This window comes from Bos indicus x Bos taurus, chromosome 1, assembly GCF_003369695.1.
Source record: "Bos indicus x Bos taurus breed Angus x Brahman F1 hybrid chromosome 1, Bos_hybrid_MaternalHap_v2.0, whole genome shotgun sequence".
Taxonomy (NCBI): Eukaryota; Metazoa; Chordata; class Mammalia; order Artiodactyla; family Bovidae; genus Bos; species Bos indicus x Bos taurus.
In genome coordinates, this window is record NC_040076.1 from 140,358,718 (window position 1) to 140,371,891 (window position 13,174).

General features: G+C 45.8%; 1 protein-coding gene across 1 annotated transcript in view; it reads right to left on the reverse strand.

Annotated features, from left to right (window-relative positions):
• Positions 1 to 12,441, reverse strand: part of DSCAM (DS cell adhesion molecule) — an 859,941-nt gene extending 847,500 nt beyond the window's left edge. Inside the window, 2 exon segments of the mRNA XM_027551145.1 lie at positions 11,739 to 12,029; positions 12,096 to 12,441. Coding sequence (XP_027406946.1) covers positions 11,739 to 12,029; positions 12,096 to 12,441 — 637 coding nt within the window.
• Positions 12,442 to 13,174: the final 733 nt, after the last annotated feature.

Below are 13,174 nucleotides of genomic sequence, written 5' to 3' on the forward strand. Positions count from 1 at the left end.
CCATGGAGGAGACATGGAAAAAGGTTGACCTCATCTGCACAAAATTTAAAAGAGAGCAGTCTGTCTAAGCTGTGGAGGCTGTGAAAACTCCAAATCAGAGAGGAATTGTGAGCTATTTTAAACAGATACCTTCTTCTATGAACTCCCTTGGCAGAGCTTGTGACTTCTGAACCCAAAGCCCTCCCTCCTTTTTAAAGGAACAGAGGTGCGGGGGCCCTTTGTTGCACAGAAGCAGTGTCTACCCTAATTCAGGGACTTATGAGTAAGCAGAAATTACACTTTTTCAGCCCACAATGTCTTTCATACTGCTTTTCTTCTAAAGCTAAAAATCAAAACAGCCGCTCTGAAAGAATAATTTCTATCATGAATCACAATAAAATCGCCCAAGGTTTATAACATCCAACTTGTTTCAGATGCCTAGGAGGGAAAGTTATTTTTAATATTATCTAAAATAAGATCTCAGGACACAAAAATTTATTTTTAAAGGTTCTGAATTGAGGCCTCTCTCCAGCACACGTTCATGTCTATTTTAGTTAAAAAATCAAGGACATGGAGTTTTGAAAAGATTATTCTGCCACTAATAACTGTCCTCAATTTTATCATACACATGACAAGGTCTAAAATGAATATATGTCCTTATGTACCATTTTCTCTTTTTATGACAACCCAGCATTAATGACAATACTTCATATGACAAACACAGTCCACTTGGGGTCATTTACCTAAAAGAAGGGAACAGAGGTCAAGAAAACCCCAATGAGCAAACGATCCCCAAGTCCCTTACTCCTGGCTTTGGAAGGAGTTTCTGTGCCCTGATATGGGAAAGAAGGCATGTGTGATGTTCCCAGGTTGGCACAGGCAGAATCTCAAGCTGCAAACAGACCCAAATCTGTCTGGCCCTGGCACATCTCTTAAGCTTTTTCAATATGATAACCCCAATGGTTTCCCACCATTGATCTCTTGCTGGGAGATCATTGAATGCAGTTACATTTAGGCTCAAAAGGTTTCTCTGCCAGGACTCCAGCTGCTAGCAAAGAAGGGTCAGTATGAGAAAACACCAATAGAACCAAGTCCATCAGCATAGCACATGCTAGCAATAAACCTGGATATCAAATATGCTAAACAATAAGGAAAAAATTAGGTACATGTGTATACACACATATACACATTTGGATACAAAGAAGCAGTCAGTAGATATATATATACAGATGATTCTCAAGCTGCGTGTATGCTAAGCTGTGTTTGACTCTGTAACTCCCATGGACTGTAGCCTGCAAGGTGCCTCTGTCCATGAGATTCTTCAGGTAAAAATACTGGAGTGGGTTGCCATTTCCTCCTCCAGGGGATTTTCCTGACCCTGGGATCAAACCTACATCTCTTACCTCTCCTGCATTGCCAGGCGGGTTCTTTACCACTAGTGCCGCCTGGATTCTCAAGCTACTAGCATCTAAATTAGAAGTCCCTCTTTGGGATCACAAGTCCCTCTACTCAGGGTCTTCCCTGTTACCAGCCCCCATGAGTAACTCTCCCCAAAGCTGTCCAAATCTTTGTGGGAGTCAGTGAAGCCCCAGCCCCACATATGCATGCCCTCTCAGTAAATCACTTCACAAACAAAGCTCCCCAACAGTGCACTGGGGGCCATGAAGCTTTATCAGGTCAACATTCTAGCTATTGTCTGACTGACCCTCTACCTCCATCAGGGGTTGGGCAGTCTCTTCCCAAGCATGCTTTTCTGGAGCTGGGTTTCACCACCTGGATAATAATAACACAGAGACTTCGGCCTGCACACCCCAGAATTGTTGAACCAGACCCACCGGTGATCAGAGCTGGAAACTATACAACCAGCTAAACAAAAGATCACATGAGCCTTACACATAGTCAAGCTGAAGGTCCCCTGGGGGAGGGAAAAAAATGGCAAAAACACATATCAGAGTTAGATTTCAGGAGCTTTTCAAACTGCAGACTGCAAGGAGATCAAATCAGTCAATCCTAATGGAAATCAACCTTGAATATTGGAAGGGCTGATGCTGAAGTTGAAGCTCCAATACATTGGCCCCATGATTCAGAGAGCCGCCTCATTATAAAAGACCCTGGGAAAGACTGAGGGCAGGATGAGAAGTGGGTGGCAGAGGATGAGATGGTTGAATAGCATCATTGACTCAAAGGACACAAATCCGAGCAAACTCTGGAAGACAGTGAAGGACAGGGAAGCCTGGAGTGCCGCAGTGCCTGGGGTCACAGAGTCGGACATGACTGAGTGACTGAACAGCCATGATAACAACAAACCAGTGAGAGGCTCGTGGGAGAAAAACCATCTAGGAAATGTCCAAACTTCCTCCCTGACCCAGCCTACTTGCACTTTGAGAACCAGTAGCCCTGATCCTGGCCTGGAGGCACCATAAACTGGAACATGGTTCAAGGCATCCACAGACTGGCTTCCGGTCAGCATGGCTCTCTCCTCCCCACTCACAAAACTGCTGTCTGGATATGGGAGTCCCTTCCTCCGTATGCTCGGTCTTCCCATAAACCTTAACTTCCATGGCCTCCAGGCACCTGATATCCCAGAGGTCTACAGGGAATTCTCATCTTCCCATCGCCACTGATGGGGTGGCAGAGTGATGTGGCAGTGTGGGTGGGAGGAGAAGAAGGGGTCTCTTGTGATTCCAAGTCAGAGCGGGTGGTGCTCAGTGATATGAGATCTCATCAGACATAGATGAACCAACTACTGATCAAAGTAATTACACCAAACAAATACGTCAAACAAAAATTTTCTACCCTCGTTTCTACATAAAAATATCCACCAAGCCTATTGTAAAACAATAGCCACCAAAGATTTGATAGTTATTGGTCTTGGTGAGTCATAACATACGCACGCACATGACTGGTAATTCACCACCCTACTCATCTTCTGCCCCCATGTCAAGGTACCAGAGAGGCACCTGCCATCTTTGGCTTTAGCAACTTGAATCATTTATGAAAGAATAATTCTGTACCTTAGAGAGCATTTCATATGTTTTACACATTTCCTTTCACTGGCCGAAGAACTAGACGAATGGCTACCCTTTGCAGGAACCAGCTGTGACAAGGTCCAGGAAGGGTGATAAAAAACACTACCATGCCCTGTCTATGGAGTCAGGTTGCTCATTTCACTAATAATGTCAATTGTGGTTGTTACCGTTGGGGTCTTCAGTTCATTCCTGAAGTCTCCCACGTAATATTACAAAGCATCATTATTTCTACCCTGGCAGCTACAAATCAGTTATTAAAAATGCTCTACAGCTGATATTAAGAAATAAACATGGTAATTAGGCAGACTGGGACTTGGGGTTTGGGGTGTCTTATGGGAACTCAAGATCAAATCATGCCACAGTGGGGCTAGAGTGGAGAGAAGAAATGAGTCTCAAGTTTCCCTAATGAGAAAGTGTGTTTACTCAAAGGCTTCCACAATAGAGCTCAGGTATACATTAAAAAAAAAGTAAAATTTAAAAACACAGCAAATTGCCGTGGTTCTAATTATCTTCATGCTTTGCCTTTCTCTTACAACATAATTGTAAAAAATTACCCATCGCCCTGAAGTCCCTGTGATGAGTGATAAAACAGGTCTCATGAGAAAAATCAATGCTTTCTTCAATATTAGGAAAAGGAATCAATGGTAAGAGTCTCCACTGCCTTCAGCCATTTCAAGCGACATAGCTCCACAGCGTGTGACATAGGCCATCTCGGTCAGCATCCAATGGACCAGGAGCCACGCACAGAGGCTGGTTCATCACTCAGTCTATGAGGATGGAGACGATGCCTGGGGACCCTGAGGTCATCGGCTTCTTCACTGAGAGTGTTATTTACCACCAGTGTTGTTTTGCAGAAGCATCCAATAATTTGAGATTCAGGTATCCAGGAAAAAAAAAAAACTATAAACTGACTTCACTGTGTTAGTATTAATATTAATGCACAGTGAACAACAAAAAGGCTTCCTTAAGTTTTCTGTAAAGCCAAGCTTAAAATTGTTCCCTGGTTCACCATTTTAATATCAAAGGAGGCAAGGCTCATATGAACCAAAATCTGCAATTAATTCATTCAAGCCTCTTTCTATCACCTCATCAAACCTGCCTGTTCTATAGTCTGGGAAGATGGGCTACAAAATATCCCCACTGCATAGATATTTCTTCACAAAATTAAAAAAAATAATGCCTTTCACGTATCATAATCTGGGGTAGCTCTGGCTTTTGTTCAGATGTTCAACCTATCTACAAACCAGCAGCATTTCAACACAAATTCAAGGATTCTATCATTAATAGAAAACAATGTATACTTGGGGCTAGTAAAACCAAAATACTACCCAGAACAAATGCAGTCTGAGTAAGGAAGAGTATTTCATTCCTAAGAGCAAGTGTGTTCATTTGTCTTTGTCTGGGAACGTTAATGTCAATCAAGTCAGCCTGCATGACACGGCCGAACCCATCTGGACTGGCCAATTAGAAGAGTATATACCACAATTTTTTAAATCTCAAAAATGTAATATCTGATTAACATAGAGGAGCCTGCAATAATCACAAGATCCTAAACGTGAACACTTCTCTTAATCGCTTTCCTTTAAACATGCATGTGGATTCACTCTTCTATCCTCTGCTGCTGAGCATCTTCAAAAAAGGCGATGCTCACTGCGAAGTAAGCATCTGTAGCAGCCTTGCAAGTTCAACATGCTCCCTTCTCTTCATTCCTCTGTTCCGACCTACCCAAGCTCAGTTTCCAAATAATACAGATACTGGCTCCCCACCCCCACCTCCCAAGTCTGACATGGACTGAAGTCCTGAGAGCATTTCAAGAAATGCTTTGAACTCGTTCAAAGCAATTTCTCAATATTTCTGCAAGGATTGGTGTGCTTTACTTTCCCCTCCAAAAGAAAAAAAAAGTCTCTAAGGTGCTGGCAAGGTAAGGGAAGCCCACATTTCCTATGGAGGTGATCTCACGTTTTCAATTCTTTCGCTTTTCCAGCCGCTGCATTTTAAAACAGCTTCCTATAAATAGGACTGCTTGCTCACTCTTAAATCTTACTCACTGTCTTCTGCGTAAAAATAACTTAAATAGGGATGCAGGCAAGATTCATTAATCCCTGTCATCTTTTCTCTCTATGTAGTAGCCTCTTCCCTCTTCTTATCTCATCATCTTTCTTGTCAGCCCCATTTATCCCTCTCCATTACGCCAAGATATGTATTTATATAACACAGGAGGCTTAAAGACCCAAAATTAATCCAAATGAATGATTTTTTTAATTATAAGTATTGATAAATATAGGATAAAGACAGATCTCCAAAAAAATCAAACAATGATAAATACTGTAATCTCCAGGACACCTAATTTTATTCTTGTATTGGAATACAAATCGCAATTTTAACGTTAAATCATATTCCTTTCATGTTACTTTGACAAAGGAACCAACTTTTACATTTGGTTCTGCTCCAAAATAAGAAAAAAAACACAGTGATGAGACAGACACCCATACATCAATAGAATGCTTAAGAAAACAGTAATGTGATTTTTTTAAAGACGATTAAGGCCTAAGAAGCTGAGCTTCGTTTTGATGTCCTGGGTGGCTCTTTGATGGAGAAATGAATTCCCAGGAACCCCTAGGGAAACTTATGTGTCGGTTTGATGTTTCTGACTGGCTTTCAGAATGCGACAGGGCTTTAAACCTCGAATAGGATGTTTGAATCGTGCCACTTAGCCGTGTACACTTGAGAACAAGGGGTCCGATGCATTTATTGACTTATTTTCTGTGACACTTGACCCAATCCAGGTCACAAAGAGCACCTAACGTAATTACATCGTTGGTACGTAACTGTGATGAGGTCCTATCCCATATTCCAAATGTGAATCCAGTTTGGAAAAGAGAAGAAAATGCCCCAGAAGCAGTTTTAGAAAATAAATATTTCTAAAGCCAGGGAGTCAGTACATCAGACAAGATGGCAGAAGCCAAGCAATCCACACTGTTGCTTTAGTGCTTTTCTCATCGTGGCTTATACAGTAGAATTAGAGATGCGGAGAGAGCAGACGCAAACAAGGACAGCAAGGAAGGACAGACGGACAGACGGAGGCATTAGAGAGAGGCAGACAGGAGGGAAGAGGGATCGGAGGAGGGGAGAAAGCTCTGCCCATCACTCTCTCCCTTCTTTCTGTTGGTCAATGGACATCTGTTTGTAGTCACCCTGCAAGCACTTTGCGCTGTGCTAAGGACACACGCTGACATGGTAGGAGCCTCGCATTCCAGTAAGGGAGGCAGACACTAGCCAACCAAGCACGAAATAAACAAGACTTACAGATTACCAGATTACCCTAGACACTATCAAGGAAATGCCCAAGGTTTCAGGAAACAGCATAATGCAGGAATCTAATTTTGAGGGGGAGGGGGAGCAGGTCTCTGAATCCAGTCTTTCTGAACCTCCTGACCAGATGCTATCTAACCTCTGAACCCAAAACCGGTTATCAGCACCAGCTGAGGGTGGCGCTGCCCTCGCACCGCGAGGGTGGACCGTGAGCCACCGACCGAAGGAACTCAGAACTGCACAGTGGGTACAAGTCGGGCTGCTGGAACCTTCCATCCTCATGTCTTATCTTACTTAACCCGTAAATTCAGCAAGGGGATGCAAATCTGAATGTTGCCATATTTTGCAAACATTAAGGAACAGAACATAAGTATGCGGGAGGGGTAGGAGAGATAAGATGAGAATTTAAGATGAGAATTTCTGTGCTGGGTACTCTGGACTGTGAAGAGTTAACACGCGGTCCAGGCGAACAGGTGATGCCCAGTGTGCCTGGTGGAGCGAGGTGGGGTGGGGGCGGGGGGGGGTGCTGGGCTCGGAGCCCTGGTCAGCAGGGATGGCCGGACTGCAGAGGAGCGGCGTGCCGGGCTCACCCCTGTCCCCAGCACCCGGAGGCGGGGTGGAGAGGGGAGAAGCGGGGACACGGCGGTGGAGACGCCTCCGGAATGACATTGGAAGGTCAGCCAATCAGGCGCGCTGCTGCGCCCGAGCGGCCACCTCCGCCGACAGGAGGCGCTCGCGGACCAGGCTCCCCCGCGAAGCCGGAGGGGAGGGGGATGCGAGCGCGCCCTCCGCGGCCCCCCCTCCCAGTCCGGACACCGCCTCCCTGCTTCTCTGCACCTCCTGGGTTTCAGTAGATTGCTACGGGCCTCCTGGGGAACGTTGGGAACAAAGACTGCGGACCCTGCCTCGCCGGCGGCGGCCGTAGCCCACGCATCTATTGCTCCTGTTGGGCTGAACTCCGGACCGCTGAGGCTGGACCAGGCGAACTTAAGATGCCGTGGGGAGGAAAGGCTCCGGCCGCGGCGCTCAGCCCTGCGCCTCGGAGGCGGCGAGGAGCCTGCGTCTGCCCGGCTGAAGGCGGCCGCACCAGTCTTGTGAGGTTTGCCGCCCACTAGTGTCCTGTGGCAGGGACACAGTTGACATGCAGGTAGCACCACCTCGCCATCTCCCCATTTCCCCGGCCGCCGGTGCAGCCAGTCCCCGGAGCCCGCGTGAGCGCAGGGCGGTGCCGCGAAGATGTCCAGACGCCGCGTCCACCAGCGAGCGCCACGGGCCTCCCCGCTGCCCCGCCGAGACCCCCCCTGAGACCCGGCAGGGGGGCGTGCCGACTACTCTGCCCTACCTAATGCTAACTGTATTATTTCCACTGCCTATTAATTATTTATGAGGCGCATTCATAATCTCAGCCGTAGAATTCAGCTCATTTTGTGAAATCTGGATGCCGTAGATTTTATGAATGCATCCACTGGGACGATCCACCGTTTTCTTTTTCCAACATCAATTTCCAGTTTCCTGCTGTAGTCTTAGGTTTCTCCCTATAAAATGACCTTCCCTATTTATTTTTCTCGCGCGCGCTCTCCCTCTCTGCTTTACATGAAGGTTCGGGGCCCATTGCACTGAGTCTCCTTAGGAAATATTCCTTGCATCTCATCCAGACACATCAATGATAAAGCACTCTGACAGCTACCTGGAGGTCCAGGAATTAGGGATTTAGATTGGTTTCCCCTCCCCCCTCGGTCACCATTATTTCCCGGATCGGCCTACCAATTCTGCCCAGTAAGTCACTGAGTCTCCGAGGCAGCACCAAACTGCAGTCACACCGAAGTGACATCCAGGAGACAGTAAGAAGTAGAGAAGGACTGGCTGGCATTTAATAAAGGTCTGCATGGGATTTTGTTTTCCCACGTAGGGCATCTTGTAGGGGCACACAAGCTCAAGAGACCTAGAAAATTTTTCTGAACCGTATAATTCTTGGGTAGAATTTAAATCTGCTTAATAAAAATGGGAGAGAGAGATGAGGAGGAAGCCCTGGAATTATTCACCTGGTAACATGTTTTTTTCTTATTTCTGCATATTTACATAAATAAACATCAACTTAAAACCCTGAAGGTGAATTTGCACTCATAAATGCCTGCTCCTAAATTTAAATAAATACAAGTTTTTGGTCCATAATTCCCTGTGGAGATGACAGGGGCTGCTGAAAGGCTCTGCAGAGCCCACTTGCCCTTTGACAAACACCCTTCTCTCCCCAGCACCCACTGTCTCTAAGCTCCACAAGCTCCCTGAAAATGGCAAAGCCCCGTACCGCATGGCTCAGGAAAAAAGATGCTGTCAGGGACATATGTGTACCTAACAACAGAGACACAAGGGTACTCGCAAAAATGTATTATACAGAATAAATCTGCTTATTAGTCATTATTCTGCTTGTCTGAAGGCCCACCTATGCGTCTAACAAGAACAGTAAACTAGAATGTTCTCCCCAGGGTTAAAGCCAAGAGAAACTGTGATAAGACACAATGCAGTGTGATCCCATTCCAAGGCAAGGTTGTGAGATGTATCTACATATAGGGACTCCCCCTTCCCTGGCTCTGTAGCTGAAGCTCCCTCAGAGTATTTCCAGAACATTTTGGGACAAGTTGTCTGCTTTAAAGCATGATGACTGCACCTGATCAGGTGAGGTAATTCATTCAAGGGTTTAACCCATGAAGGGACTGTTCTCTGTTTTACCCCCAATACTGTCTGCAGCCTGTTCAGCAATGATGCTTTCATTAAGAAAAAAAAAAATGTACATTCCATTACATCTGTAGGAAAAATGTTGTTGTCTATAGTTAACATGCAGACACACTGTGGGCTTATTTTATGAGTACCCCAAAATATCAAACTGCATAATCTTTCACAACTAGGCTTTTTTTTTTTTTAAATCATGTCAGACATTTTGATGCCTGAGACCTAGTAGTAATCGGTTCTGGTTATTAGAATTCATAGATCTTTTATCACATACATTTAGAATTTTTTTTTAAATTAAGGTAGGCCAAAAAATGACAGTCATTTAAAAAAAAAATCTCAATGTTTTTCAAGTCTCATTCAGTTAGGTAAGAACCATTTAATTTCACATTTTGAAATATGGTCCTATGAACAAACATCATTCCAAACTGGACTCTTATTTCATTTTGACATGACTATATATTTTTATGATCCTTTCCACAGTATGCATTGAACATCATTCCTTGAAACTCCTTAAAGTTAGTTCCCCCCACAAATGAAAGAGTCCAAAGCTCTACAGTCAGGCCTTTTTTTTTTTAATGCCTCATTTATAAAGAGAGGGCCATTTTTATATAGAAGATTCCATATCCTTCTGGATCACAACATGTAATACAGCAAAGTAAAATTTTCATTTGCATGTACAGTCTATGTCTCATATTGTGAAATCTATGTGTATTCATTATAGTATCAATAATGGTGATTATTAATCAATTTTAAGGGTCCTGAAAAAAGTGTAAGAAGATAAGGCTCATAAGACTCGATATAAATGCACTTACATAGCCTTTGTACATATTGTCCACCAAGTAGATTATTTGAGGTTTTATACAATTTGCTCATTATTTTAGTAAAACTAATTCCAAAAAAAAAAGTCACACATCTCAGCATCTCTGTCTCAGAGACAGCACCAGACCTATTTCTGTCATGTATAAGTATGAAACTGTAGAACAGATACCAATTGACTGACAATCAGAAGCACAACCTCTTTGCTCATCCTGGAATACATACTTCCCAATAGGGTAGAAATGATGTTTCATCCCAGAGCCCAGGCCTTTCTGGGGAACCCCAGGGGTGTATGCCCTGACAGGTGAGACAGGCCATCAGGGCTCTGTGGCTCTGAAACATGTATGTGAGCATTTCTCTGTGTTCCCTGAGTTCATGTTGGCAGAGCAGCAGAAAGGGCCGCCTTTCCTCATGCATCACCACACATTAGCTCCAGCAGATCTATCCCCCTAGGTAAATTCCCGCGAGGCTGCAGAGGAGGCATAGTGCCCTCTGGGAAAGATGGGTGTCATGTCAGAACTTGTTGCAATTCTTTCCTGCTAGGAAATCTCAACATGAAAGTTTTGAACACGTTGCTTTAGGTGATATTAGAGAGTGAAGTCTCCTTAACGTTAATTTCAGGCTTCCCTTCTCACAGTCTTCCCTTTTCTTAGTCATCCTTTTTCCCCTTAATTTTACAAAGTTTATGCATTTCCCCTGGCCTGTCAGTGTGTTGATTTTTAAAGTACTATCCTGGTAGGCAAAGAAAATGCACCTCAATGCAGCTGACACTCAGAGCTGCCCTGTGCATCTTTCAGGAGAATCTTCCAGGCTCCCCTTGGCTTCTGGTATTTTCTCACAAGGGCGAGATTTTCTTTCCTTCTACCCCCTCCCTCCCACTTCCTCCCTTCTGGGTAGGGGAGTCTGCTTAATGGTTTAATTTTAACTGTCAGCAAGTCATACATTTTATGCAGATTTGTGTTCTGAAATTTGAAATGGGAATTTCAGCTGTAGCTACTCCCAGGCAATGCCAAATGAAAACAATTTCCTCTCCTTCCCAAATGAGAGGAAGCCATTCATACATGCGAGTTCATATTTACAGGGTGACAGGCGACTGAAGGTGCAGTCACACTTGCTAATTGGATCTGACTCAGTCAAGAGCAATAGCTTTTCAAATATCCAGGAAGAAAGCATTTCAAGATAAAATATCAGATCGGTATAAGGAAAGGAATGCTATTTGCAATAGTCACGGATTTCATTTATACAACTATACAGGTGTTTTGCAGAATTTGTCAACATTTCAGATGATGTAATGCTTATCAGTGCATATTTTTACATAAATGATGGTGGGGACTCTGTAGTACCAAGAAGGTTGGGGGGGGGGGGGTGCGGGGGCGGGTAGAAGGACAGATCTTTCTTAAAGGCTTCTCTTGCTGCTGGAGATGAATTGCAGCCGAATTAAAGCACATGTTTTAAAAGCTTAAAAAGCTTAGAATCTGAAGGCAGACGCTCTGAAATGACCCTTCCACCTGCCTGCACTTGGAATGCCATGTCCCTTGGAGGCTGTGAGGTGTCCAAGTGGCCATCCTACCGTCTCTCTTCTTACCAAACCTGGTTTATTCTGAATGAGGCAGCTAGCTAGTATAGGAGTTAGCTCGAGCTGTCACTTTGCTAGGTAAGCGCCTTTAAATGATTACAGAGCAATTTTTCCCCCGTCTCTCTTCATTGCTTCCTCTCCTCCCCCAAAGAAATATAAATAATATTTCTTAAAAATAAAAGCCTGAAAATGTCAACCCTGTTGGGGGAGGAAAAGGGAGAGACTTCGTCCATGCATCCACTCCCCCCACAACCCGGTCCATCCAAGAAATAAAATTCATCACAAACCGAAAGGCTCACCATTCGCGAAGCTCTGGAACAAGGAGAGGGCCAGTATCCACATGCCCCTGCTGCTCCCCGGCCTCCCGCGAGCGCCGCGCCGGCCTCGCCCCCCGCGCTCCGCCCGGCTCCGCTCGCTCGCCACCCGCCCGGGGGCCGCCGCCCGCCCGCCGCCGCCGCTGCTGCCGAGCCGCCCGGGCACGCGGCGCGGCCGGGCTCCGGGGCGAGGGCTGCGCTCGCCGCGCGCCGCGCTCCTGCACACCTGCTCCCGGGCGCCGCGCCCAACGCTGCGGCCAGAGCGGGCCGGCGGGGCTGCAGCCCAGGTGCGCCGTCAGCTCAGGGGGCCGCCGGCAGGTCGGCAGGTGGACCGAGCCGCACACGCGGGCGTGAGCTCATCCCGGGCGCCCGGCGCCCAGACTGCGCAGCAAGCGGCCTCCCGTGCGCCGGCCCTCAGCCTCCGCATCCAGGCAGCAGGCGGGCGGGCAGGCTCATCTTTTCCTCTCCTGCGGCCCGAATCACATTGATCCCTCGCTAACCTTCCCTGGCTGGGAGGCGGGCGGGCGGGCGGGCGAGGAGCGAGCGGAGCGGAGGCGAGCGGGGACCCCCCTCCCCTGCCTCTGGCCGCTGGGGCGCTCTGCAGTCTTAAAGCAGCAGCGGAGAAGTGGAACCGAACTGGAGGCAGGACCGGCAAGAGCGCAGCCACCGCACAGTCACGCACAGTCATCAGGATGCATGTCTTCGAGGCTTAAATACTCATTTCAACAGCCGATTATTTTTAGTTATTTTCTTGCCGGTTGCTAATAAGATATGACCAGAGGTGACTCTTCCCGAAGGTTGCCAGATAAGCAGAGGTGACCAGGAAACGGTGGCAGTTTTAATAAAATGTGCAGCTGGATTTCGCTTTCGTATTTACTGTCATAAAAGTCCAGTTCATTTGCCTAAAGGGGAATGCAGCTTTCCAATCCTGCTGCTACTATAAAGATCTCTATGGTTTCACGGGCTAATTTTTAATTATCTCAAATACATAGTAGACTACAAACACAGGCAATTCTAATTTTGCTCTCCGAATGGTGCCAAAAAGAAAAAAAAAAAAAAAACCACCTGATTAAAATTGCTGATAATCTGAGTAATTCCAAACATATAATCCCTTCTACTTTAGTGTGAAAAGCCAATATGGCAACATTTCCTGAATGTTCAGTAGGTGGTTGAAGTCATAATAATATTTAAATAAAATCTTGAGAAAGGGCATACTTCCATATTCCATCACTTGGGAAAATAACAACCAACAGGGTTTGAACGCACCCAATTTAGGATCCAAGGTAGAATTTCAGGGGCTAGGCAAGAAAGACTGAGGGGGATCTTTTGAGCTGGGGAGGGCAGTCCTGTGGGAAATGAATTGGGTTTCCTGGACACTGTGTACCTTTTGCCTAAGCTCCATGGTCTCCTCCAAACACAAA